Source organism: Nipponia nippon, unplaced genomic scaffold (assembly GCF_047370975.1).
Source record: "Nipponia nippon isolate SJK-2023a ecotype South Korea unplaced genomic scaffold, ASM4737097v1 scaffold_18, whole genome shotgun sequence".
Lineage (NCBI taxonomy): Eukaryota > Metazoa > Chordata > Aves > Pelecaniformes > Threskiornithidae > Nipponia > Nipponia nippon.
In genome coordinates, this window is record NW_028262334.1 from 10,249,525 (window position 1) to 10,276,144 (window position 26,620).

General features: G+C 43.8%; 2 protein-coding genes and 1 long non-coding RNA gene across 22 annotated transcripts in view; 1 reads left to right on the top strand and 2 right to left on the bottom strand.

The window, feature by feature from the left end:
* Positions 1-6,725, bottom strand: part of PPM1F (protein phosphatase, Mg2+/Mn2+ dependent 1F) — a 43,006-nt gene extending 36,281 nt beyond the window's left edge. For all 18 annotated transcript variants that reach the window (XR_015704049.1, XR_015704060.1, XR_015704059.1 and 15 more), the window contains exon 1: positions 6,461-6,725. Coding sequence is in view for 2 of the 18 variants with exons in the window: in XM_087754516.1 (XP_087610642.1) it covers positions 6,461-6,636 (176 nt within the window). In the remaining 16 variants the exon portion in view is untranslated. The remainder of the gene's footprint in view (positions 1-6,460) is intronic.
* A 146-nt stretch (positions 6,726-6,871) lies between these two features.
* On the top strand, positions 6,872-10,610 carry LOC148056098 (uncharacterized). Its single transcript, XR_015704065.1, has 2 exons — positions 6,872-7,566; positions 9,515-10,610. It is a non-coding gene; the product is annotated as an uncharacterized LOC148056098 (long non-coding RNA).
* An 813-nt stretch (positions 10,611-11,423) lies between these two features.
* Positions 11,424-26,409, bottom strand: TOP3B (DNA topoisomerase III beta). Of its 3 annotated transcripts, none has more exons than XM_087754512.1 (17): positions 25,838-26,409; positions 24,998-25,129; positions 23,855-23,961; positions 22,359-22,433; positions 21,254-21,450; positions 20,658-20,814; positions 19,445-19,558; positions 18,478-18,568; positions 18,007-18,161; positions 17,671-17,776; positions 16,270-16,416; positions 15,371-15,544; positions 14,445-14,573; positions 14,039-14,188; positions 13,488-13,588; positions 13,045-13,246; positions 11,428-12,200 (listed from the first exon to the last, which is right to left on the bottom strand). In XM_087754512.1, the coding sequence occupies exons 1-17, from the start codon at positions 25,905-25,907 to the stop codon at positions 11,719-11,721; spliced, it is 2,589 nt and encodes an 862-aa protein (XP_087610638.1). In that variant the 5' UTR covers positions 25,908-26,409; the 3' UTR covers positions 11,428-11,718. The 3 variants fall into 3 exon arrangements, with proteins under 3 accessions (XP_087610640.1, XP_087610638.1, XP_087610639.1); XM_087754513.1 differs by lacking the exon at positions 25,838-26,409 and adding an exon at positions 25,498-25,782 and having other exon boundaries at positions 11,433-12,200; XM_087754514.1 differs by lacking the exon at positions 22,359-22,433 and having other exon boundaries at positions 11,424-12,200.
* Positions 26,410-26,620: the final 211 nt, after the last annotated feature.

The window sequence follows — 26,620 nt, forward strand, 5'->3', positions numbered from 1 at the left end:
CAAAGCCTCACCAGGACATACCAAACACCCAGTGTTTACGCAAAGCCTTCTGAATTTTTATTTACTTTTTTTGGAAGGAAAATAATTCACATCCCCCTGCCCCAAACACACACTCTCCCACAGTACTGCTGGGAAATCTCTGTCTGTATAAAGAGAAGCACAAGAGACTACTAACTGTATTGGCCAAGTTGGGCGCTTGTCACCTTTCCCATTAAAAAAAAAAAAAAAAAAAAAAGTTACACAATGTGCTTTCTAGGTGTTATCACCAAAGTAGCGGCAACAAGGCAGCAGTGGTATTGCAGGCCAGAGCACCACTGTACGATCCTCTTTTCCTTTCAGAGCGCACATATAGATCTATGCATGCATATATACATATATGCATATGTTGGGGAACAAAGAGGTGCTGTATCTGGTAGCAAAAGCTTCTAGCATAAGTCAGCTGCAGCTGACTTATATCGGGGGGAAGATATATTTTTGCACTTACTTGCTACCCAGGCTCTGTAATACCGTAAGATCACATACGGCACAGCTTTGCCAGTAAAGCAAAGTTTGCCACTGTGGACTCGGAGCGTGTTTCCAGCACGTTACAGCTCTATCAGCACAGTGTTTTTAGTGCAGATCTGCAAATGCTAGCAGTTCTCTACTAAGTGAAAGATCCTCTCATACTGCCAAAATAATAGCAGGTCACAAGTTTCCTCATAAACAAAAGCTGCTTGTATTCAGTATTTTCTCCCCACCCTGTCACTTTTATTTCCCTCCCCCCTTTTTGTTCTTATAATCAACTACAGAATGTTTCCACTCCAGTGGCTCTAAGCATTAGTATTTATTACAGCAGCACCCAGAGTTCCCGGGGTGACAGTGACCAGAAAAGTACAAATATATATCTGTCGAGGAGAGAACGTCCGACATCCTACCATGCATAGGAAGTTGTTTCTTGTGTTAATGACATCAGGTCTTTACAGTAGATGAACAAGACGGAATCAAAACAAACTATGTATAAACAATGCCACACACAGAACTTCCATCTTTTATGTTTCCATCTTTACATGAAGCAGTTTTTTCCAGATTTTCTTCTGAAACTATCAGAAGCAGCAGCTTTAGAATCCAGAATCCATCTGTTTAGGCCCTTCAGTCATCATCAAACAGTTTTTACAGAAAACGTGCAATGGAGAGTCACCTGCTACTTCCATTTCATTCTCAGCGGGAAGAAAAACTACACAGCAGCACAGGAGAGGCTTAGTTCCACAAAAGCCACTTTTCAATTAAGCCCTAGACCTGTTGTTTCAAAATTGAGTATTTCTTATCTTGATGCCCAATTCAAACAGCAACAGAAAGGGTGTTTTACACAGATTACAAGAGCAAAATACGCAAGTTCTAGAGAAAGACAATTTCAGTTTTTCAAGCAGAACCAAAGAAACTGATTTAAACACCAGCAAGCCAGCCTTAAAAGTGTCCTCATCGTTATAGATTTGATCCTTTTTTTCAGCATTTCATCAAGTTTTTTCTCTCTTGTATTGCAGGCATCCCCATATATACGCTTTCTTTTTAAAGGCAAAGCGATTCTTTCCCAAAATTACTGTTGAGGGTATCTTGTAACAGGGAAAACTCCCCGGGAGCTTTAAATTAAGAAATGTATTCTGAAAAGCAATTTGCTGATCACAAAATTAACGGTTTGTCCAGCCTCTATATACTGTTGGAGGCAGGTCAGAACTGCCAAAAACTTTATTATCCATAACTTTATTATGCCAAAAACTTTATTGCACACATGCAGCGTGAGCTGCACATCATTTCTCTCAAGCTATTGATCGTCCTGCCATCAGCTTCAGAAGCAGCAGGGGACAAACCACTCACAACAGAAAACAAGCTAGTTTTGACCACCACCCAAAACCACCGGAGCCGGTTTGTTAACTGTTTGCTACATGAACTAGTAAACAGCAGAGTACCACGTTCCTCTTATGTGTTAACTTTATCAAGGCTTCCAATTCTAACGTTATTAACGATAAAGCCGTGAGAACACTGGTGTTCCTGAAAGAGTAGGCTGCTTCTGCTAATCCCGTGCTTGCTTTCGCTACCAAGCACAACCGGTCCCAGGAAAACGAGAAAGTTTGTCTGCAGGCAGTCACACATGAAATTCACTTTCTTGTCTGAAGTGAACGGATCGCTGATACTGTACACATGTTCCTAGCAATGAGAAGTATTAGTGCATTACAATAACATACACTAAATGGTACAAATTAGGAATAAGGAAGTAAGTTTCAGGGGATTTATTAAAAGCAGAGGTCATAGTAGACAGGGTATTAGCAGTTTTCACAGAGGAAGGGGCTAAAGGGAGTTTTAAGAAGAGATTGGGTAAACCAGAGGCAAGATAAGATTTCCCCCCCCCCCCCTCTTCAAGCTTACATCACATAAAAACATCAAAATATCAGAATTGCTGAATTAACTATTCTAAAAGCAGGGAAATGCTGAAAATAAAGATGCCAGGGCCACACCTTGGGTGTAAGCATTACAGCGTAAAACACAAAGACGCAAAACAGGATGCTGAGGCAACCGAGAGATGTGAAGGGAGGGGGCAGAACAGGAAGCCCAAGTCTCACAGCTGTTATTGTAGTACAGTCTTCCCAAACAGGAAGGCTGCTGGAATTTCACATTGTTCTTTGGCTATGTCACAGGATGGTCATACAAGTTTCAGCTGCTACCAAGGGAAAGGAGAAATTTCTGTATTCGGGGGTCTGAATTCATCTCATGCTCTGTTTCAGTACAGGTTAGTAAAATTTCAGGTTAATTTCTAAAGCTTTGGAAGTAACCAATATGGACTCTTCATTCACATTCACCCATTTCCACAGATTGTCAGAACACACAGCTCTCACCCAAAAGCCTATGTTAATTAAAATTCTGCAAAACAAGATTACTTAAGCCTGCCCCAGTTCTTCAGAATTTTATGTATGTATTTAGCTCCATACTAGGCAGGCAGTTCCATTGATCTAAACGAATTATTCGAAGTAGAAACACCTGCAAAGCTTCACCGTATGAGCAATTTAAGTGCAAGTCCTGCCAGGAAGCGAAAGTGGTTGGCTGTCTTAGCTAGTGTTTGGCTACGCTAGCTGCATTTGCAGAAGATTGTTAAAATAATTCATTTTAGATTAGTAAAGACATTCAAGGGGGTTAGCCTGAGATATCTGGCTGCTTCCATGTAAGAGATGTGTGTAGCCTTAGAGAAGCGATAGCATTCAAAAACTCCTCACTGGACCTAACAAACGTTATTCCTTACCCCTTTTTCTTCTCACCAGCAATCCTGATGGGTGGTGAAGAATGTTTCTCCTTGCAAAGACACAAAGGTTTATGCCTCCAAGCAACTGGAAGGACAAGCTAAACATCACCATATGTTGCCTCACGAACCAAGGATATTGCTGGACCTTTACTGGCTTGGGCCTTTCAAGGCATGACCCACACATCTGTGTGGGTGTGAATGAAGTATCTGACAACGCAGAAATAAGAAGAAGAACTGTGTGCCAAACACTATTCCCAATAACACTTTGATATATAGAGAAACCCTTCATCATTACTAATCATCATGTAAAATACATTCTGTGATGCTGGAGTGTTAAACTGAGGAAATACAGAACAAGCATCGATGCCAGAAGTCAGCAAGGTACATCCAATAACATCTTCATAGTGTTAAACCTGGCTTTATTTACACTGTAATATTTGAATGTGCATATTTTCCACTGAGCTGCCAATCTGTTTGTTAGGGATGCTACCGTGATAGCCTGCAACAGCAGATCGCTGGATCTAAGCTACAGTGACCTCTCGTGAACTCGCTTCCTAATCCGGCATCATTTCTGCATCTTTAAGAACTCTTACACAAGCTTTTGTATGTCTTGTGTCATCCCTCCCCTTATTTTTCCTTTTCTTAAAATCTTTAGCATCCTTCTTTCTCCTATTTCCTTACATTCCCTGATCTTTTTTATTGAGGATTTGGGGGATTCAAATCAATTGAAAAGTTTATTTAACCTTAGAAGCTGCATTTTGAATTAATCTGCAGTAGCGAACCCGGGAACATGGGAAAGAAAGCATAATGTTTGGCAATTTCTCACACAGAGACTTTAGTTTTGGTCCTTAATTGCATGGATTATGAGAAGAGGGCCTGTACTTTCAACATACTAGATTCCTGTCTTGGCCTTGTGCTCTACCAGTCTTTTCCCCCACATGCAAGAACTTCGCCTACCCAATAGGAAACTGCAGCCTTTTTGCGATTGCAAAATGAGGTTTCTCTTTCTCACAGGAGACCAAAACTGAGCTGCAAGTCTGCTGGGATCCCTACATTTGACGCTTGGGGTACGCAGCACTGTGCCCAAGCACATAGCTTCACACACAGGGTTGCTTCACCGTTTTCCCTGCAGGCAGCCACGAGAATCCGTAAAAACACTTTCCTTACGTATTTCTGTTTTCCAAGTACATTTTGTGAAAAGAAGCATAAATAAGTACATTTCTGCACTTTTATTCTGCTTTGCTTTCTTTAGCTATCTTTCCCTTCCTTTTTTTTTTTTTTTTTTTCCTTGCCAGCTCAGGACTTCAGAAGCTCCACAAAGCAGGCTGTCTAACCAGAACTGGCCGCAGGGCAGGTATGTGAAAAATGCAGCTTCTGACAGGGCAGGCTCCTTTCTGCGTAAACACCAGGAGTGACAGGTGGGGTGAAAGCACTGCAAAAGCAGCACTCTGCTTCTGCTTCCACTTGTGAATATGCCCAGCAGTGAACAACAGAATGTTCGCAGATATGTAACTCAGAAATACTGGGTTTAAAAATCACTACAGCTTGAAGAACCTATCCCATATCTCTACAGCTTCATACTCTCTAAAACAATTTTAGAAAACACTAGCCTGGCCCACGTGGCAGATGGGTTGCCATACGATAACTATTTGTTCAAGACTGGCGTTACTCTGTTCTTTAAAGCGTTTATCCAGAACCACCCTTGCTCCCGAGAGTTCAAAGATTCAGTGCACACAATGAACTTCCAATCTCTTTTAGGAACGCAACAGCTGTGTTTTGTTCAAGAGCAATTTAGTCAAAGCACAACTAAGTAATGCAATCATCAACTGGGTCTTTTCCAACTGCAGCCTGAAAAACTAACTTTTTTTTACATGCGTTTCTCACTTTTAGGTTTAGGCACACCATTTAACTGAATGATGCTATGTTCAGGAGCATTTACATAATATAAAGCACAGAAGTAACTTGATTTTTTGAAGGCAATTTAAGTACCTAAAAATCACCTAACCACTTTTGACAACAACAACAACAAAATCTATTCGGTGTTCATAAACGCACCAGATGGCAGCTAGAGAGACAAGTAACTCAAACCCTGTTTCCTATCCCTTTATCAAATTCCTCTAGTAACCAGGTAACGCTCAGCATACCTAAACAGAACCAGTCTCCCTTAACTCCCCGTCTTCATTAGTTATCCCCCGTACCGCAGCACAAAGCCAGCTCCCCGCTTAGATTTTTTTAGACCATCCACAATCCCTGTTCTTGACTCTTAACAAACACTCTAACGAAGCAGACCGCGGTAGGAGCTTCGCAAAACCCAGAACGCGCAGGCCCTACGGCCGAAGCGCTTCGGGGGCGGGCACAGAAGGGCACCCGGAGACAAGAGGCCAGAGCCAGACCACTTGTTCTTGGTGAAGCTTGCCAAAACAAGTCAGCCGCATCCAAGCCCTTAGCGGCGTTGAAGTCTGAACGGGTAAGGGCGAAGGCTGCCAGATCCCCCGAGGGGAGGGGATGACGGAACACCGCGGCGAGGAGGGCTGCGTCTTCCAGCGGTGGTGCGACCATGCTCGCCAAGTGCTGAGAAAACGCCGCCTTGAGAAACCCACGCAAGCCCGTCCTGCTCACCAGGACAGCCCAGGAGGGCTGGGAAGCCGACCGCTCCCCCGGCGGGCTGGCTCCCCCGGCGGGCTGGCTCCCCCGGCTCCCCCTCCCCCGGCCTCCAGGCGGCTGCCCCCAGGGGCCTGAGCTCGGACTGTCGGCGCTGCACCGCAAGAGCGGCCCTGTCAGGGTAACTGCAGGGCTGCAATTCAACCCCCCCTGCACCGAGCGGGAAAGAAATATTTCTGAGAGCACGCAAACGTTACTGCAAAGGCACAGGTCTCTCGGCAAGAGGCCCGTGACAGAAGCACGCTATTAAAAGCCCAGCTTCCAGGAGAATATTTACGAGAACAATTAAGAAGGGGGAAATAAAAATAATAATAATTTTTTAAAAAGCGCTAAAACTCCCGAGGGAGTCAAGCGGCCCGCCCCCAGCGCCAGAAGGCCGCCGCGGGCCCTGCCGGGCCGGGCAGCCTCCTCGGGAGGAAGCGGCTCCCGCCGCCGACCCCGGCCCCGCTCCCCCGGCCCCTGTCAGCGCGGCGCCGCCCCGGGGGGAGGCCGGCGGGAGCCCCCCCCCGCCCGCCGCCCCCGGGCTCTCACCTGCCGCCCAGGAGGCTCCGCGCCCGCTCGGCCAGCGCGCCCGGCACCTCGGCCCTGCTCAGGGCGCCGCTTCCCGCCGAGCTCCACGGCAGCGGCTCCCCCGGGCCCAGCGGAGCCGGGAAGTCCCTCAGGAAAGAGCTCAGGGGAGCCCCGGCCGCCTCCACTCCCAGCGCCATGGCGGCGCCGCGCTGAGGCGCGCTGCCCGGCCGCCGCCGCCTCGCCTCGCCGGGAGCGGGCCGGGCACGGGCGGCGAGGGGGCAGCGAGGGGCGGGGACAGCGCGGGGGGGGGGGGGGCGGGCGGTGGCGGCCCCTTTAAACGAGGCGCGGGGGCGGGGCCAGGAGGGAGAGCGGGGCCGGACGCGATGACGGGCGCGGGGCGGGGCCCGGCCCCCGCCGCGGGGGGGACGGGCGCGTCCCTCCCGGCGCCGCCCGCCCGTTGCCCTTCCCCGCCCGCCGCCACCGGACACGGGGACGGGTTCGAACCGGGGGTGTTCGGAACGGGGACGCGTTCAGAGGCGACACCGTTCACCGAGCTCTCCCGCCGCCCGGCGCTTCCTCCGTCCCGAAACACCAACTGGTTCTGCACCGGAGCCGCAGGCCCCGACCGGCCGCGCGCGCGCAGGCTGCAGCTGGCAAGGGCGCGCGGGCCACACGCTCCCCCGCGCCCCCCGGGACGGCGCCCCCCGGGACGGCGCCCCCGCCTCCTTACTCGCACTCCCAGGCCGCTTCCGTGCCCGCCGACATGCCCGTGAAGAGGCTGCAGGGGACCGGATGCCGCGGCCGTGCCAGGTTTTTCGCCGTGCAAGAGCTCGCGGCGAGAGACACGTGCGAGCTTTCAAAACCTCATCACAGGCAAAAATAGAAGGTGCCGCCGCTCAAATGACTGTCGGCTAAAGGCGGAGCGATTTTGAAGAGCGATAGCAAGTTGAGCTGCTTCTCAAACTAGTTGTAGTTAATTAACTACGTCCACCAAATCAACTATAACCTTTCCTTGCTCACTTAAGAGCACCTCTGGCTTAGAAAAGGGAGACGGAACAATCTTCGTCCCAAGCTGGAATCTTCCAAGAAAAGCGTGAATGAAAATGCCGAACGCTAGACTGACAAAGGTAACAGGGTACCAAGCCCCCAGTGAGGTCAGCAGGACGCAGGCCTCCAGGCCGCCTGCGCTGCCCCCTCCCCCAGGTCCTTCAGGCCCTTTGGGGTACTTGCAGCGTATCAGCTAAAACCCTTCTTGCCTCGCGCACAGCCGAGTTAACAGCCTAACTCGCTTAAGAGTAGCGCCAAAGTGCAGTGCCGTTCATTTATCTCAGACAACCAAGAAACAGCAAAAGGCTTTCCCAAAAAACAGGACTCTAGTTTGTTACTTTGTCTACTGGCTTTTCGATTTTTAATACCATAAAAACATGGGCCTTTCACTTGGGAAGCATTAAATAGTTTTATCACGACATTTACTTGAATATTCAGTTTGGGGGAAAAAAAACCCAAACCTCAAAACTCTTTCCCCCCCAGTGACAACACCTGTAATGCTATCTGTATTCCCATCTCCTCTTCGATATTCCATCATCTAGACACGACCAGGTGAGACGTCTTATCTTCCAAACAGCAGCAGCTTCCAGCACGGACAACTAGAAATACCTTTTTATTTCAGGTATTAAGAGAGTGATAAGGATTCTGTCCTCACATTACAATATCTTCCAGGGGTAACTGGATAGAATAGAACATTTTTAGAGGAGGAAGGAATAAAATACCAGATGCTGCAGAGCCGGGACAGAGAACACATTACCCAGAAGCACTAGTACATGTTCAGTGAAATAATAGTGCTGCAAGCATTTGCAGTACCTTGATTTCTTGCTTTCTCCTTCTCAGACATCTCTATTTCAGACCGTTAGCTCGTGTGCCGTCCCCATTCTACTGAACAAGCTAGCAAACACAATATACTTCACACTTTTTTAAATCGCAAGAGCTCTCTGAAAAAGAAAGGGGAAGCAAAATTAACGCTTTCAAAACTTGCTTATTTTTTTATACTGGGACACTCCACAGAGGATCCCATAAAAATAAATTATCTATGAAAAAGAGAGGGCCACTATCACACTGTTTTAAGTAGGCTTTTAATTCCGTGGTTGGATGCTGTTTTGTGAAGGATCTGAGTGCTCTGAACTCCTGCTGAACCTAGTACAGGTTCAGGATTCGTAACAGATTGAAGCATTGGGCACAAAGTTAACTGGGTTCAGCAACAGAGGCTGCTGAGGTTTTTAGAGATTTCTAAGCCATTAAAGTTAGGTTCTTATCCCACCTCTTCCCTAGCCGGTAGTGCCATGCTGAACTATAGCAGCCTCTATCCTGCAACGTCCCTGCTATGATCACTCCCTACTGGCAGTTCCAAGAACAAAAATTGTTGTAAAATAGTTGAATGATTTAGGAGAGCGCAACCCTAGATACAGAATGAAATCACCGCTTCGGTATTACTAGCCCTAAAATGGCTACGGGTCACTTTCAGACAGATGTTTTTTGTCTGTACTGCATTCTTCCTCGGCTCCTATCAGAGATCTAATCCTTCTTTTCCTTCCACACAAAAATAATTATCAGATCAAAAATTGGTATTTTGATACTACTCTTAATCCCGAGCGCTGTGCTGTCTGTCTGTCTTTTGGCAGCAACTCTGTAGGCAGACCAGGTGCTACTCCCTCTCCCCGGGCTGACAAAAGCAAGCTTCCTAGAGCACGCTAGTGCCATCTCAGCAGGGACGAGTGTGCAGACATACCATATGGATCAATTCACTTTTATTCTTTCATCAGCTATGGGAGCCAAATCAATTTCCTCTCGAGTGAATGATGCTATTTCAAAGGTAACTTCCTAAATAATAAAAGCTTTCCCCTGAGCTTTTCCCATGGAATATAAACCGAAAGAAGATTTATTGCATAAGCCATAATTCCTTTCTTTTCTCCAGTAAGAACCATAGACATGAGACACGTAGTGCTCACCTTAATGTCAGAAACACGTCTCCAGGGACTTCATCATTTTAACAAGTTTCTTGCTCTCCTGTACCTTTTAAAGCAATCCCAGGAATACGCCTCTAAGTTTTAAGCAGAAACTGAAAGCGCTCATCACCTCTGCATTCTGTCCACTCCACTCTGGAGACAACTGCCACCACCAGCCTGTGTGCAGGCCACAGCACCGGGAGCCCGCGGCGGCACCTCCTGCACCGCACGGCCCTCTCCCAGGCCGTGGCCACCCCGCGCTGCCCGGCTCCAGAGCGAGAACAAGCTTCTCTGGCAGCCGGGGCAGAGCAAAACCAATGCCTTCGTCCCTCAGGCACAGGCACCGACGGTTTGAATGACTGTTCGCAGTTACCAATATATCCGTATCAGAAAGAGCTTCGCCATTTGTGGTGGTTACGAGGGAGCCACCGAAATCGGCCAGAACGCGCGAACAGCTCATTCTAGGCACTCGAGAGAAAGATCCCAGCAATTTATTTCCACCGGGACTAATACAGCAAAGAGATTTTACAAGCAAAAGTTTGCCTGCAAATGGCCAAAATAAAAGCCATGCTTGGAGAAAGGAAGGTGTTCTCACACAGCTCAAAAGCCATGAAGAATGACTAATGACAGGCTTCCCACGCTTCCAGGGCCACCGTCTCCAAGTATCACAGAAGTCCCAGCCAACAGCCAGTGTCATACACAGCAGCAGAAGCTAGCTGAGCACACAGGTGTTTTCAGAGCCGTATCCTAGTGTACCAGAGCAGGCTACAGAGGTGGGAGGGGACCGGAACAACTGAATCAATACAAGCACCCTGAAAGCTATTATAGTTCATGCTAAGATCTATGGCTCTGAGACCTTACAGCAAGATGATCTTTAAAACGTGAAACGAAGCTACTCGCTCCAGGCTAAGGGAGATGCAAAGACAGTTGTTTTTACCAGAAAGAACATTTAATATTTAGGGGGAAAAAAAAAAACCAAACAAGAACTACAAAAAGAAACTTCCACCTATGGCTGGTCTTTTAAGCAATACTATTAAAACATAGTTCATGTTTGAGCTGTAACTGTATAATCATTTGATCAGAGGAACAGGCTTGGGGCTGCGGTGTTTCGTCTGTGTTCTCTTGTTCAGTCAATGCACACACTGTGCCAATTTAAACAACAGAGTTGTACATTACCTTTTGCAGGGACTTGTCTTTCCTTTCTGTTGCCAGTGAATCACGTGTCAAGTTGCTCTCTGCACAGTCTGTGTTCAAATGCAGTAGCCTTTGCGCCACGTTAAACTGCGATGGCATCCTCCCATCCAACCACAACTAGTGCTGAAACTGTTTTGGGGGCATAGATGACAAAAACTGTACTTGATCAGGTGACCAGATAAGATCAGCTATGCACACATGGAAGGAAAGGAGAGAGTATTATATATTTATACAATTAGATTTTGTAACGTGGCACCCGGTGCCACAGTGGTTAGATACAGCTCCCTATAAAAACAAGAGGACGCCCTCCTTTTGGTGACAAAACGAACCAACACTGAAATGACAATTTAGGGGACAGACAGTACAAACTGTATTCGATCAGGTATGATCAGCTGTGTGAACACAGAGGAAAAGAGCAGCATGGGTACCCTACCTGACCTCCAGCAGCAGGAGGTCTCATTTAACTGGGGCCCATTGACCAGAAGATACTAACTCGGCTGCACAGACCATAATTTGGGCATCACTGCTCAATGCAGATATTCCCCCACGCATTTATAATTTCTATTTTGTATGTCTCTTGGCATTATTCTCTTATGCAGCAGAGTGACAGATTTGAAGTAGTGCTCTTGCTATTGCAGATACAATTTAAAAATCTGACAGCTACTAATCATTTATTCTTGAAGATTCAGATGAAGCAAGTCTCATTCCACACCTAAAGACTACAGCAGCATAACACTGCTCTTAATCAGCTCTTATATTCCCGGCACTTGTATTGCAGATAAAGGCCCCAGAAATGACAGAAGAGGGAAATTTAATTTCCTTTCTGTCAGCCACAGGTAACAGTCTAGGTGGACTGCTCGAATCTCCCTGCCGTTTGTGAGCTCTACTTAGACCAATGAATTCCAATTAAAAGCTTAAAGGCTTACTCAGTTACTAACTGATCATCCAGAAGAATTTGTTTTGTGATTAAATCAAGGTGTTTAACTTCTCTAAGAACAGGAAGGCAGTGAAGATCAAAAATACTTAAAAATGAACTTAAAGGGAAACAAAATTTTATAAGAAGTTTATTTTTCTGTTGTGTGGCCATTATACAAAGTAAGCAGCCAGAGCTGCCATTTTGTCCTTGGGTTTCTTTGGATTGAGTCTTCCTCCAGGCCTCCGGCCTTTACCTCTTCCTCGACCTTGCCTCTTTCCTTGTCCCCCACGGTGCATGGGGTGCCTCATGGCTGCATGTTTCAGCTCCACCAGATCTTGAAACACAGGATCACAGAATATGCAGCCTGAATGCTGGGTCTCATCACCAGGTAGAGGAGATTTGGCCTTGTTAAAATCTACGTCCACAAGGGCTGCGTCACACAAGTCGCAGGTCTCCGGTGACACTCGGACTTTGTGGGCATTCTCAAAGAAGTGCACAATCACATTGCATTTGTTGCATGCCATCTTCCACTTGGGACCCGATGTCGAGTCTAGCACCAGAACCCCATTCTCACACTCAACGCACTGCCCAATTCCAAGCATGCTAAGAGAATGCTGGCACGTGGGGTGGGTGCATTCATTACAGCCCATTCCTGGTGGAAGAAGAGTAAAACCATACCACGAGGAACCCTTTATATCGCTACCCACAGTACCCAGTTTGGAGGAAGCGAGACACAGAAGTCAAAGACAGCTTAGTATATTACAGGTTTTCTAAATCACTAAAAAAATGGAACCACTCCCCAAATGGCAACTTGCCTTTTCACAGATCCAGAATAATCCCTTGCTCGAAAATTTTTCTATAATGGCTTTCAGAATTGCCAGATACTGCCACTGTACAGAACAGGCGGTTTGGACACATGAGTGATGAAAACTAATAATGTTTTCAATTAAATGTATGGCTCCTAACTAAATGCTATTTTATACTTGCACTATACACCGTTAGTGCAAGACATTTTTAATTAGAAGATGGTAATAAAAAGATGCCAAAAAGCTCCTGATACTCAGATCTTCAAAGCACTACTTTAAGTAAGTTTTGGTCTCACAGTCACCAAACTGCAACTTTTACCCCTTCTTATATCCTTCAACAGCTTTTGACATACCATCTACCTCAGTATCAAAACATTCTCAAGACCTGGTCTTAATCTATAGTCCTATCCATACCAAGCATACTCTAACTCGCAAGGTGGCAGAATCTCAGCGTCTTTCACTGCATACTGTGTGTTACGAAGGTCACCAACTGTGCAAGTATTCGGAAAAGAGTTAACTACTAAATTTGGGTCAGCGAGTTTGATGTGAATGTTAGGTACCTGTAATCTAATTTGAACAGCCCTTTATATTAAGCAACACTGATTAAAAACTACGAAAAAGCACACTGTATAGACTGCACTTAATTTATTTCAAGTGAGGCTGATCCCTGCATGTTTACAGAATTCCTACCTTTTTTCATGTCCCTGAAGGGAGGATGGTTGTAACAGTATGGACAGAGCGGGTAGCTCTTTCCTCTGGATCCAGACGACCACAGCACCAGCTCAAAGTCATCTAGGGGGCAACGCAACTCTTTGTAGAGTTTAATGGTACCATTCTGCGGGAGACTGTAAGTGTCATCACAGTGAGAGCAGTGCAGACGACTTGGTTTGGCCTGGAAATAGAATACAAATCTTCTGAAAAACGGTAGTATCAACAGAGTTCAAAACTTGCAGTAAATCCAACCGGGGCTGCTCTCTGGTTTGTTCCCCACGGAAAAACTCCATCAGGCTTTTTGTTTTAGAAATGCACTCTTGACAACCACATTGGAATCCACATTCAATAATGGAAAAGGGGTTTCTACTAAGTGCCCCCCAACAACTGAAATTTAAATTCCAAGCATGAGCTGAACTTACCTGAATATACTTCATGAAACGATGGCATTTACCACAGCGGGAAAGAGGTTTACCCGTGGCAGCTAAGGGTGAAAAAGACACTTCCATCAGCTCATCCATACCTGCAAAAGAGACAATCACATTTATGTTAGAATTCTAGTTCTTAAGAGGAAATCTTGCACAAAATCATCTACAGGACCTGTGAAGAAGAAGCGGGAATGAAAATATTTTATTCACAATGCTCTTCCTTGTTTAGGAAGACTTTTTAAATACACGGTGTTTTGCAGTGAGCATGCACGCACACACAAGGGTAAGTACTTCAGCTAGTCTGAAGTTTTTGAAAACTCCCCGCTACAGAGTCACAAAATAAATTTGAGGTGCAGTTTTGAAGCCATGATTCAGTCCATTTCCTTTTGGAAAGCACCTTAATTCAACTGGAAACTTCCAGTCCTGGTACACAACTTTTCAGTAAGCCTAAACCTCTGAGAGGAACCTAATATATAAGTATTTTCTACTAGCATCTTTGCAACAATTAAGTAGTTGTAGGGAACTCCACATGTAAAAAGTTTTACCTGCAATAGAATCCACAAAATAGTGAAATTTCCTTTTGAAAATGTCAAGGGTGTGCTCTAGGACCTGATGATAATTCGCTTTACCCAGAGCTATTAAGTTGAGTTGCTTCTCTACAGCACTGCGGATGGTGGGAAGAACCAATTCTGCATCTAACAGAAAACCAGAGACAACAGCAACAGGGAAGCAGCAATGAAAGATCAACAAATGGGGGTAGCAAACTGTCCATACATAAACTGCCATCAAAATAAACAAATAAGTTTTAATTATTATAGTCTTTGGAATCAGTAATACTTTCCTAAATGCATTATTTCAGACAGAAATGCTACTTATACAGTGACAACAGCCCTTAACATACTGAAGGGAAAAGAAGGTAAGAGGATGGTAAGGGAAGAGCGTGTAACTGACCTATTTTGTAATAACCATGAACCAGAACAATGCCAAGGTTTGTAGGCTTTAGTCTCCGACCACTCTCCACTGTGACGTAGTTTCGCTGGCAAATGTTGTTAATGTGCACTGGAATACTCGCATCGGTTCCTGCCACACAAAGGAAAACAATATATCCATCCTCAACAAAACAAAGTTTTCATCGAATTACTCATTTCTGACTTATTTAATTATAGTGCTCCTGAGACTGCTTACAATTCAGATACCTTTTTACTGTTACCCAGCTTCAGGTGGGTAACTTCTCTCTCTAGTAACTCTTACGTCCGTTGTAGTTCTGAGAAGTCTGAAACATATGTTTTAACCTGAATTCTTCAACTCTTCCAAGGAATTACTATTGGGAAGACACCTATTCTCACAGTCACTTATTCTGGAAAAACACAGTGGAGTAAGAGACTATGTTTGTTTTGACTGGACAAATTTCTGAAAATGCATCAACGCAAATAAGTCAGATTAAAAAAGAAAAGTAGTATTGTGGTAAATTGAATAATAAGGTATATAAGGTCTATTGGAGCCAGCAAAGCTGGAGCAAGCTGTAAAGGAAATAATTCCTAAGAATGGGGAGATGCATTCTTCCACACAACATCAGCTCCTTCTGACAATAAGAAGGACGTGTTATGAAAGGATACTGCTTTGGCCAGAAACTAGGCATAAGGATAAGAAAGGGAAAGGAATGTGGAGGAAGGGACAATCTACCACCTGCGAAGAGGTGCTACAGGCATCGTGGTTTGAACGAAAAGGAAAAAAAAAAAAAAAAAGATCGTTACTGGACCTATTCAAATGAATACTGAAAGGTCATTACCGACAGAGAGAGCTCAGAGGAGCGATTCACACTCTTTGCACTCTTGGTGGACGTATTACAAGATAATGTAAGTTAAGCAAGTTCCTACCAATGCCATGCTTTTCCATCAGAGTGATAAGTTCTGCTTCTGTCAGGTAATCAGGAGGACTGGTTTGCTTTTCCAGCAACTTTATTTCACCAACTGGAAAAAGATCTCCTTTCTCACAGTGGGGAAGGCTCTCTTCTAACGGGATGCTGTGCCATGGCATAATTTCTGTGAACCCTGGAGGTAAAGAAACAAACAAACAAAACTAATGAGAGCAGCTCTTCACAGCTTTCAAAAGGCCAAGGTATACATTTCTAAATTTAACATGGGCCACGTTATACGGATCAAAGTTAAGAGGCTGCCTGCCACACCATGCAGAAAATATCTGAGGCTAGGAATACTGAGACAATATAGCACAAGACGGTATCTCCCACTACACTCCATCAGATCTATGTTGTGCGTGACTTGAGTCAGGTTGATGTACCAAAAAACAGTAAATGCTTTCCTTGAATGCAAGCACAGTGCCAGAACGGATGGGAAGAGTTTCTCAAAAAGGAAATACAAATAGCAAGTCATATTAATGTAACAAGGATTATCGGGCCAGCTTACCATAAAAATCGCAGTGGTGGTGCTACATTCATTTTACAGAAGCCCAAGGAAAAAAAAAAAAATCTACCTTTCTGTAATTTAACCCTCAAAAGGCATTCACTGTCTATAAAAAGACTAGTCTTCAGCAGGCAAACGTGGCTGCAGTCTTTAAGACCACTACATGAAAAATAAGACTTTTTCTATTGTAATTGAAGTATGGAAATGAAGACAAAGATTTGCTCTCTGGTCTTAATAGCTCAAAAAATGTCTGCAAAATTGTACTTGCGTCCAGAGCTTCACTTTTATATACATTCAATGTATTAATGGGGAAAAAAAAATCTGTAGCTAACTACTTACTCCCTGATTTGTCTTACCTGGTGAAGTTACCACTTTTCCGATACAGGTAAAACGTTCAGGGCCAATACTGAAAGAAATGGTGGTTTGTAGGTACTTGCAATCAGCGCTGACGGTGGCAATGAAATGCCTAGTTATGTACTCATATAGTCGCCATCCATCTCCACCTGAGGATAAACAACATCTTACCCACAAAACTCAAGTCCTGCAGCTCTACGTAAAATCTGCACTGAAAGGTACCAGATTTCCACAGGTATCACAGGAAAAACTGGTACCTAAAAGAAAATAACATTCAAAAGTCCATCCAGTTTCCCCTTTAAAATTTCCTGCTTGTAGAATCGTCATGTCATACAGACACGAGCTGTGTCCAGATGCTCTTGGAGAAAGACTGACAACTTAGCCAGCCCATCTCCAATTTCGCAATGTGTTTGAATAAGAGGATAAAGTAGAAAAGACTTTTCTTTTTTGCTTAAAGAAAAAAAAAAAAAAGAGACATATGAACAAAAATATAATGATCTACTGCTTAGGGCTTCTGGAGATCACACCCTAATCTAAAACCTAAAATGGGATTCTAGTGGTAACTGCCACACTGGTCAGCTTGAAGTCCTGCAACAGATCACTCTAAAATACTACTTATTAACACTAATATAGGTTAAATTTCAAAGCAAAAAGTTTCCTTATTCACAATCTACAGATAGGAAATCGAACAGTTGAAAGGTTACACTGCTATGAACAGCTTCTAATTCTTAGTCCTGGGCGTTGCATATTTCTTCTTGCTGTGTATATAAAGGAAAAAAAAAAAAAATCTTACACGGCCATTCAGCATCCTGTACAATTACTCACAATTTTAAAGCATTTGTTTTTCTATCAGAGATTATTTCACTGATTCATGAAAATCAGAAGTTACTAGTTTTCTACTACAATCTTACCTATTCCTAATAAACAATACCATACATTCACCACAGTTTCTTATGATCTTAAAATCCTTCTTTGAGGGAACACAGTGTACAGAAAGTCAAATGTTACATTTTAATATAAAAAACACAAACCATAGAGACTAAATTAAAATGCAGTTGATGTTTGACTTTCAAGCACAAAAATACAATAAAATTTCAATACTTGGAAGCTACTATTCTGGGGCAAATTTCTCCTAGCGGAAGTAGGCATTAAGTTGCTAAGTTGGCTATTCCTTTGCTTTAGCAGTACTATGGTCCCTAGGATCAATTGCTGAACAGCAGAGCAGCTCTGAACTTCACTGTCACCAGGAGTTTAAGTTAGGATAAAGATTGCTCTCTCTTCACTTCCTGCTATTCAAATAATCATATTTTCTGTTGAAACTCAGGGATTTTGAAACTGGCTCCTATACCTCAAGGAACTAATTTCCTCACATAGCGTTCCAACACTACTGAGTTTGCCTATACCTAATTCTGCTTCTGTTGCTGCTCTCATTGGAGTGATGGGAGGATGGTCTCCCGCGTCATGGCCTTTCCTGGGACGATTAATGCCATCGGACAGTAATGCTTTCACCTGGGTGAAAGAAGAGAGAGAAAACAGGCTGGCTGAAGTGGATAACAGGTCTCTCTTAGCAGGTCAAGAAACTTTTCAGATCAAATCCATAGCAACACAACATCCATAAATAAAAGCAATTACAGATATTTATTGTTTCTGAAGACCCACAGGTCATAATATATCAAGTAAGATACATTCTAAAACACAGACCAGAGAACGTTAGTACAGGTTTTGCTTCATGTACTCACAGTTTCTGCCCAGTAAGGATTATTGGCTTGTTGTCTCAAACATCCTTTCAAGTCAAAGTTTTCTGGATAATGGGTAGTTTCTGTTCGAGGGTAGCTAATATAACCCTGAGTATAAAGACGCTCTGCTATTTGCATGGCATGTTGTGGACCCATTCCTAAGATGGGATAAGAGGAAACAAAAATCATCTACACATCACTCTGATTACGATTTGCTTGCTGCATCTAAAAGTATACCTTATCAAAGCATTTAAATAAATCATCATTTGGCCTTTCCGTAAGACTTTTGTCACCTTGATCTTATACAACATTTCACTTTTGACAAGCTTTCTAAACTTGATCCTTCCCTCAAAATGACATATTATAGGGAGAGGACGATATCAATCTATATTTGATACGTCCTTGATTATTTCGTCTGAGAAGTCAAAATATTTTGCTTTAAAACGGTGTGAAAATCTGAACTTTTACACATACCTAAAGCAGCACTGGCCACTCGTAGCATTTCTACCGTGTTCAGAGCCAGTGGTCTCTGCTTCACCTTCTCTTTCTTACTCACAGATTCTACCTAGAAAATAGCATTTTCCCAGTAAAAGTTTTGAAGTTTGGTAACTGGTAAATGTATAATTTCAATCATACCTATAACATGTGGCATACCCACCATTATCTATTCTTGTCATACCCGTTTTGTTCTCTTAAAGCAGTAACCACCAATATATTTTTACTTTAGGAAATCTGACTGGAGGCAATTTTACCAAATTCCAAAGTTACAGTCCTGAGGCCTATAACTGTGAAGGCAGCAAGGTAGCTTATCGCTATCTTTATTTCCCATTTACCTCAGCAGCATGTGCTTTCAGTGCTACAAGGATTTAGTGCTTATTCCAAGTAATGGTCCTAACTATAAGGATCCTGATTTTTAAAAGCTTCATGAAGTCTTTGAACCTTGATGGCTATAAGCACTTAAATCCAAACATACTGTCAAACAAGTATTGAACAGAGCAGAATTAGAAGTTAATTGGCTACAACGACTGTACCATACACATGATTAAAAATTTAACTGCAGGAATATTGCCATAGACGTAATTAAATTCCGATTTATACAACGTCTCATGGGAAATAAGAGGTCTGCTTGGAGAGGTCTGAACAGTATTTCCTAGCAGGTTTAGCAATGAAGACTTCCTACCCTCAGTGATGATTATTTCTGAAGTCAATATTAAGAAGCGGCTTCTGCCGAGATGACCACACTAGCATAATACGAACTACAATAAGAAAGTCTCTTGCTTTTTATTCGCATTTACACAACTTTGAATGGAGTAAAAAACAAGATACAGATATTCTACGTGCTTATTTAACAAAAACACCCCAATATGCAGCAAATGAAATATTAAATTGTATTTCCTTTATATGAAACATGGCTCTACTACCACCTAGTAAATATTATTACCTTTGCTTCTTTTGCCATCTTTGTTATATTCAGGAACATCTGAGCAATTTCACGATCAAACACCCTCACTCTATCCCAATCCAAAGTGAGCGAACTTTCTTTTTCAGGGTTCACCTATTAGACAAAAAAAAATAAAATTAATTCCCACCAACTCTATCACTAGAAGTGTGAGAATGCACATTTCCATCAACAATCCAATAAGCAAATCCTATTAATACCTGTACTAGGACACAAGTGCTCCAAACGTGCAGCTGTACTTTTTCACAGGGGCTTTTGAGAAAGGAGGAGTACTTTGAGTTCTGGGGTCACGGGGAATGACTGGAATTATTACTGCAGTTAACTGAAATACTTTTCTTATTTTTAGTGTTGAGAATAGTAAAGGCTGAAGCGGGCAAAAATTCAAAGTTTACCATTTTGATTTAGCAAAATCAGTCATTTGTATTAAACTGTAACTAGGTCATGTTTTAAGTCCCATGTACAAAAACAAATATGAAGCAACCAATATGAGAGAGCACACAACTCCCCAAAAACAGGCACCAACTATTTCCTAGCATGACACACGAGACGCATCAGAAAAGAGATGACAGCAGACACCAGATTTAATCTTTTTTTATTATTATTTTAAAATCTAAAAATGGGAACTTTTTACCATCTATCCCTTATTTGTTTAAAAAATCCTTGTAATCACAAGCAGTAAAACCATGTTGGTTTGCTCTCAGAGCTTGGACAGCAGTGAGGCTATAAAACTGCTATAAGCTGCCAAAGTATTCAGAGGACTCAATTGCCAATTAACACAATGAGCATTTTATTTGCTTTAAAATTCCAATACTCAGCAATGCCAATGTTTGTTGGCAGCCTAATTAATTCCTGGATTCAAATTAACAACACACTCAGTCCAAGGACCCCAGGGAACAAAAGAAAACCATTTTAAGTAGTCTTTTTGGCTGAGTCTAAGCTTAGATGGTTAGCACTAAAGAATTCTTATAAGCAGCGGACAATAACCACTTTAACACAAAACTGACATCCTGGAATCTGTCCTTGAGAGAGTGGTGACACACATGTGAACCGCATGAGAACAGATGAGTAAATTGTAGGCATTGTGAATTCTTGTCAGCAGCTACAAATTTGTGAATGAACAAAATTAAAATATAAATGCATTTCTTTGGTAAAAAATATATGTTCCTCACACACAAACAAGTATTGTAAAACTTACTTTAGCTTGCAACACCCAGTAGGTCTCAGGCTTAAATGACTGGATTTTGTCATGCCTTTCAACACAGAATCCAAGTGTTGGGGTCTGACACGGCCCAAAGGAGATGAGGGAGCTGTCTAAATTCCCGTATTTCCCCTGAAAATATTTAGTCTGAAATCTAAGAGAGGGGTAAAAAAAAAAAAAAAAACAGGAAAAAGTACATCAATATCCTCATTCCCGTGAAAAGCAGAAGTTTTCATTAACTTATACACACAAATACGAGTAATCTATTAAATCAGTCAGGCATTAGGAAAAAAGCACTCTGAGAAATATCATCTCTTACAGCTAATTAAGTCATAATTACTTTGCCTCACTGAATCCTGTTTATTCCCAAAGAAACATGGGAGAACATCACAAAATAAGTTCATACCATACTTGCTGATAGTACTTTACCTATCTCAAAGCCGTAACACAATTATTTCTTTTTATTTGTCCGTGCATAAAATTTTTCAGTTTGGTGCTGAGCAGAATTAGCCACTAGAGTTCCAAGACATATTTTGTGGACACAGCAGTATTCCTGAATCTTTCATAAAACTATCTGTAATCTATGCTGTCACCTTGTAAACGCACAGCCAATTCTAAGGTCCAGCTCCTGGCGGGCATCCACTGAAAGAGCTTCATTGCGATTGGGTTCTCCCAAGTGATTCATGGCATTGCAGATGTCTGTGTCAGTAATAGAACTGAATTTAGCTCTATAAATTGTCCTTTCGGTGCTACGAGGTTTGTTCATTACAGGAAGAACAGCATCAAGAACCTAATGAAGATCAGAAGCATATTTTAAGAGTATTTGAAAGGTAAGGGCTTAAGCCAGTTATTCTCTCTAAAGAAAAAAACCTCACTCTCCACAAAATCTTTGCTGATAAGTAACTACTTTCTTAATTCAGTAAGATGTCATGCCAATACACTAACTGATAAGCAAGAGCAGTATTTGTCTATCCACTCAGAAGAGTATTAAGAAGTACCAAAACTGGAGGATTTATTCATTAAACAGCAACTGCTGGAAGTGAAGCAATATTCTTAGCTAAGCGCAAAGAAATTCACCAGTGCAGCTGCAGCACCTTTTGGTGAATACGTATCAGTTTGTATCTGGGTTTATTCTATGTATTACCAGGGCCCAGTTATGATACAGTGGTATTTAAAGAACTTGATAAAATGTGCTTCTTTAAACAAAAACCAAAAAAAATACCTTCATGTAGACTTCTGGGAACAGGACGTTAAAAAGTTTTAGTTCTATACCTTTTATGTGCAGAGTCCACATTTCTGTGGTAAGCCTACACTTAAAAGCAGCTTCTGTGCTCAAAAGTGTCTAATTGCTTAATAAACAAAAGACAATAGAGATCAAGTTTCATAAGGACAGCAAAAATACCAATCCAGCTGTGAAATACAGACCAATTCTCAAAGCACTAGAATGTTCAAACATTTAAGAGACCTTATTGTTCATCTCAGATGAGCAACAGCTATCAAATTGATTTATACTCTTTAACTGACATCTTAAGAGTTCAAAAGCACAGGAGTTTTTCCACCAAGGCCCTCCACGCCTTTAAGACTTCATCCAACTTCGTTTGAATTTTACTGTATATCCATAAAACAGCACGCCGATAGTATTTTATGTCACAGACAAATATATTATGGTATTATAAGTCTTCAACATGGAAATCTTACTTCAAAACAGATGTTTTCTCCTTCCTTATCACAATCCAACCACAAGACAATACAATCACAGCCTCTTCCCTCCACCTGTGAGAAAAATTAGCACAGTTCTTCAGCAATTCAAAAAAAGACCTACCTCCTCACTGACTGTATACTTTCTGTTTCTATTTTAAAGTACTAGAGATAATTTATTTGGTGAAAAAACGATTAGAAGAATATAGCAGAAGCGACAAGAAGTCTGCAGGTACTTAAACAGTGGTTGAAGAGGGAAGCAAGCTGTGCTTCGTGGGACCAGAAGTCTGCCTACAAGATGCTTTTCTGCAGGACCTGAAAAAAAATGAGCATAGCTCTATAGCAGTGAAAGTCTCCTGAAACTGCCAGTCTGTGTGTACAGCCTGGGGCACAATCCCTTCTGTGCCTTCTGATGCCTTCCACATCATTAAAAAAAAAAAAAAAAAACCCAAAACAAGAAATACTTTCCTAGTTCATAAAGATATCACGAAGTCTAAATTTATCTGACAGAAATCAGTTTTACGCCACATATACTTGCCTTTCAGAAAGTATATTTTGTAAAAGCAACCAAACTACCACTTTCCTCTCAGAGGGGCGCATGTGAAGAGCAAACAATAACCAACATAGCTTGTAAATGCCTTTTTTAAAATAAGTCCATTCCTGGCACTTGCTGTTAGAAACAAAACATGCATCCAACACTCCCAATTTTGAGAAGCAGCGTATCGAAAGTCAAAACACTCACAAGGCAATGGCAAAAGTGAATTCAACAAGGCAAAGATTTCAGACAGCGTAAGAACCAGTAAAATTAATAAAATAGATCTAACCTTGACAAAAAGCTGCTTCCTGCAGGGAAGAAAACCCTTATTTAGGAACGTACTCATTTCTCTTCGACCCTAGAATAACTCTACCATATTGTACAGCGTCTTGCCAAACACTGCCCGCTTTTGGGAAGCCAGTGAACAGACCCACTAAACCAAACATTCAACAACCTGCAGAGCGAGAACCAGTGCGTTCAGAGGGCCTGTCTGCCTCAGTAGAGGGAAGATAGGTAATGAACGTTTTGAAGGACATGGAATGCTCTGGCATTACCCTCCAACAGAGAACTACCTGTGGCGAAGACAGACTCAATTTCTTGTACTAACGTAACTGACCCACTGACCCACTCTAAGAGCTGGGAGAAGGTTACACTTCTAGTTCTTAAATAAAGCTAGCTAACCTGTAAGAATTTGGTTTTTTAAAAAAAACAAGGCTAATTCATAGCAAAATGCTACACTACTCTTTCAACATTTATTAATAATTTTTATTGCTTTCCAGAACCACAGAATAATTTCACTTATTTTTCTTGATGGGATAAAAATAGGTCTCACTGCTTCCCCCAACAGAGGAAGAATAGGAACAATGAATCCTTGAAGATGGAATATGCTCTGGATGAAATAAAGGAAAAGAATGCCAATGGAAAAAAAAAGATATATCTCAAACTTCATAAGAAAGAATACCTGTAAAAACTTCACCATGGTCAGTTTGGGATTAGCTTCTTTCTTCTCTGTGGGAGCTTTGCTAAAAAGTTCTGCTGGATCTACTTTGTCCCAGCTGTTGTATTTTCCTGAAAAGCAGAAGTATATTAAGTAGAGCTCTAATATACGTTAAAAAATAAATAAATAAACCAACAGCAAACAACATTACATTGGAAAACACTTGGCTTTCACGATTTGCCTTGGAAAGCTTTCTACCCTAACACATCTTGCTTTACTGTATGTCAAGGGACCCCTTAGCATTGTGTGAATTGCAGCTATCGTTTTGAAACATATGAAAGAAAAAAAACCCACCATACTACACACCTTTCAGAAATTTTAACGTGAGCTATTAAAACACCTTCTGTTTGTACAATAAATCGATCAGGTGAAGGGGAGGGAGCTATTTTTCTTTGTTTTCACAGTACACGCATAATGTGCACACTGCAGTCTGGTTTACTGTTCATTACTTACGGCGAGTTATGTCTCAGCCCTGTTACGCCATGGAGCATCCTGTGTCACCTTCTCGTATCAACGCATTTGCTCATTTCTATTTTTCTGAAGTAACAGTTAGTAATATTGCTTAGCAATTACATTAAAGTGTACCTCTTCAAAGCACTGTGTAAATAACTGAAAATCTAGTTCTCATAAAACTTGTGAGGTCATTATCGTTAGAGGAAATACAGTAGTCGCATGACTAGTCCCACACTTCAAAGTTAGCGACAGGATTCCTCGCCCACTATCCTTACCATGTCTCTAGTTTGCAGTAATACGCTACAATGCTTTAGAGAACATCTCTTTAGACTCTGCATTCCTTAATCACCTTTCATCCAAAGTACCAAAACACTTTTATAGGCTAGCAAATTGAGCCTCATCTCCCCTCATTTTCCAGGGACATAATTCAGGCACAGCAAACGTAAGTGGCATGCCCAAAGTCATGCAAGAAGCCAGCCAGAGAACTAGAAACAAAAATCAAGAACTGCTGACCGCAAGCGGTCTTTTCATTGTGCTTTTCTCTCTAGTTCTAACGTTCTTCCTGAATTATTTCCACGATGAGTATTTTCCTATTAGAAGCCCTATTAGAAGTTTTACAAACGCTGTCAGTTAAAACATTTCATGAACAAATACCTATGAAATCCAAAGTCATGACGTGACCACACACAGATGTCATCTTGAAATGGGCGCTCTGTCCTATAAAGGATCCAGTGTACTCATGCACGGAGCACGCACCATTCAGTCCCTTGCGAGACGACATGTTTCCTGTGGAAATAAGATCATAAACGTCAACAGGACAAAAAAAACCTATTGAAGTAACAGTTATTTACTGTGAAATGTCATCCCCCTTTTCTTACATCTTACAGCTAGGGTCTACCTGACCAAAAAATTCTACTCATTGATCAAGTTTTCTTTTCAGTTAATTATCACTTTAGACCTTTTTTAAAGCATATGTCATTTTCAATTGAAACTGTCCATTACCCCCTCCATCCTTTCCCTCCCACCAGGATATCCTTAGGAGAATACAGCTAGTTTTCTAAACCAGTACAGTTATAGTCAACATATTTTGCTTTCCACGTGATTTATAAGATATTTACTATAGCTTCAAAAATCTCGGAACAGCAACTTGTTACCTGGTCGGCACTTTCTAGAAGCCACATGCGCTAACGCACACGTCAGCTACGTGAGATGTCAAAACCAGACTCCTTTGTCCTTGACTTGCACCGACATCAGCACACGGGCACAAACAGCACGCGCAGCGCCAACCCGTCATCGCTGAACCGCCCCCCGTCCTACGCCACCGCTCCGGGGGCAGCTGCCCCGCGACCCCCGGCGGCTGGCCGCGGGGCTTCCCAGCCGCGCCTCGCCCACGGCCAAGCCCGGGAACCTGCGCGCCCGCAGCGGCGCCGCAGCCCCTCACCCCCGCCACCGGCGGAGCGAGCAGCGGGACGGAACCGCGCGCGTCCCTCCCACCTCTCGAGAGGATCTTGGCGATGGACTGAGCCAGAGAAGGCTTCTCCGCCACCATCAGAACAGTCTTCATCTTCAGCGGACGACGCGGGCCGCCACAGGGCTCGGCGGGGCGGGGCGGGCTGACGGGGCCGCGGCGCGCAGCTGCCGGGCACGGCCGGTGCTGGGCCTGGAGCGGGAGAGCGCAGGACGGCGTCACCACGAAACCGCCGCCAGGGAAAACCAGCTGCGAAAGCGGGGAAGGGGCTGACGGACGCTGCAGCCCCCCGCGGCCCGGGAGCAGCTCCCGGTGCCCGGGCCCGCCCTCCGCCGCCGCGCCAGACCCCCGCCGAGAAGCCGAGCGGGGCGGAGCGGCGGCCCAGCAGCCGCACGGCCAGGGAACCGCTTCGGGACGAGGCTTAAAGAACGGCCGGGGCCTGCCGGCAGAGAGGGGCGCAGAGGAGCCACGCCGCCACCCGCCCCGCCCCGCCCCGCTGCTCCTGAGGGAGGGCGAGGGGCGCCGCGGCCCGGCCCCGCTCCGCTCCGCACCTCAGCGGGCGGCCGCGGCCCCGCTTGCGCTGCCGGGTCACCGAGCCGGAAGGCGCGGGCGGGGGGCGGGCGCGGCGCCCCCCCCCCCCCCCCGCAGGCCGCCCGCCTCCGCCTCGGCCCCGCCCCGCGCCGGCGGCCGCCTGCGGCAGCGCCCCCTGGCGGCGCGGGCGGCTCCCGGGTGCCTTCGGTTCCGAGGGGCGCGGCCGGGGCCGGAGCTGGTACCGGTACCGGGGCCGGGGCAGGAGCCGGAGCCGGGGC

Coding starts and splice junctions, on each gene's coding strand:
- TOP3B (XM_087754512.1), bottom strand. CDS start 25,907: ATGAAGACTGTTCTGATGGTGGCGGAGAAGCCTTCTCTGGCTCAGTCC. Junction 22,434..23,854: donor CCATGGTGAAGTTTTTACAG/GTATTCTTTCTT, acceptor TTTTTCTCACAG/GTGGAGGGAAGAGGCTGTGA. Junction 20,815..21,253: donor ATTGGCTGTGCGTTTACAAG/GTGACAGCATAG, acceptor CCCCTCTCTTAG/ATTTCAGACTAAATATTTTC.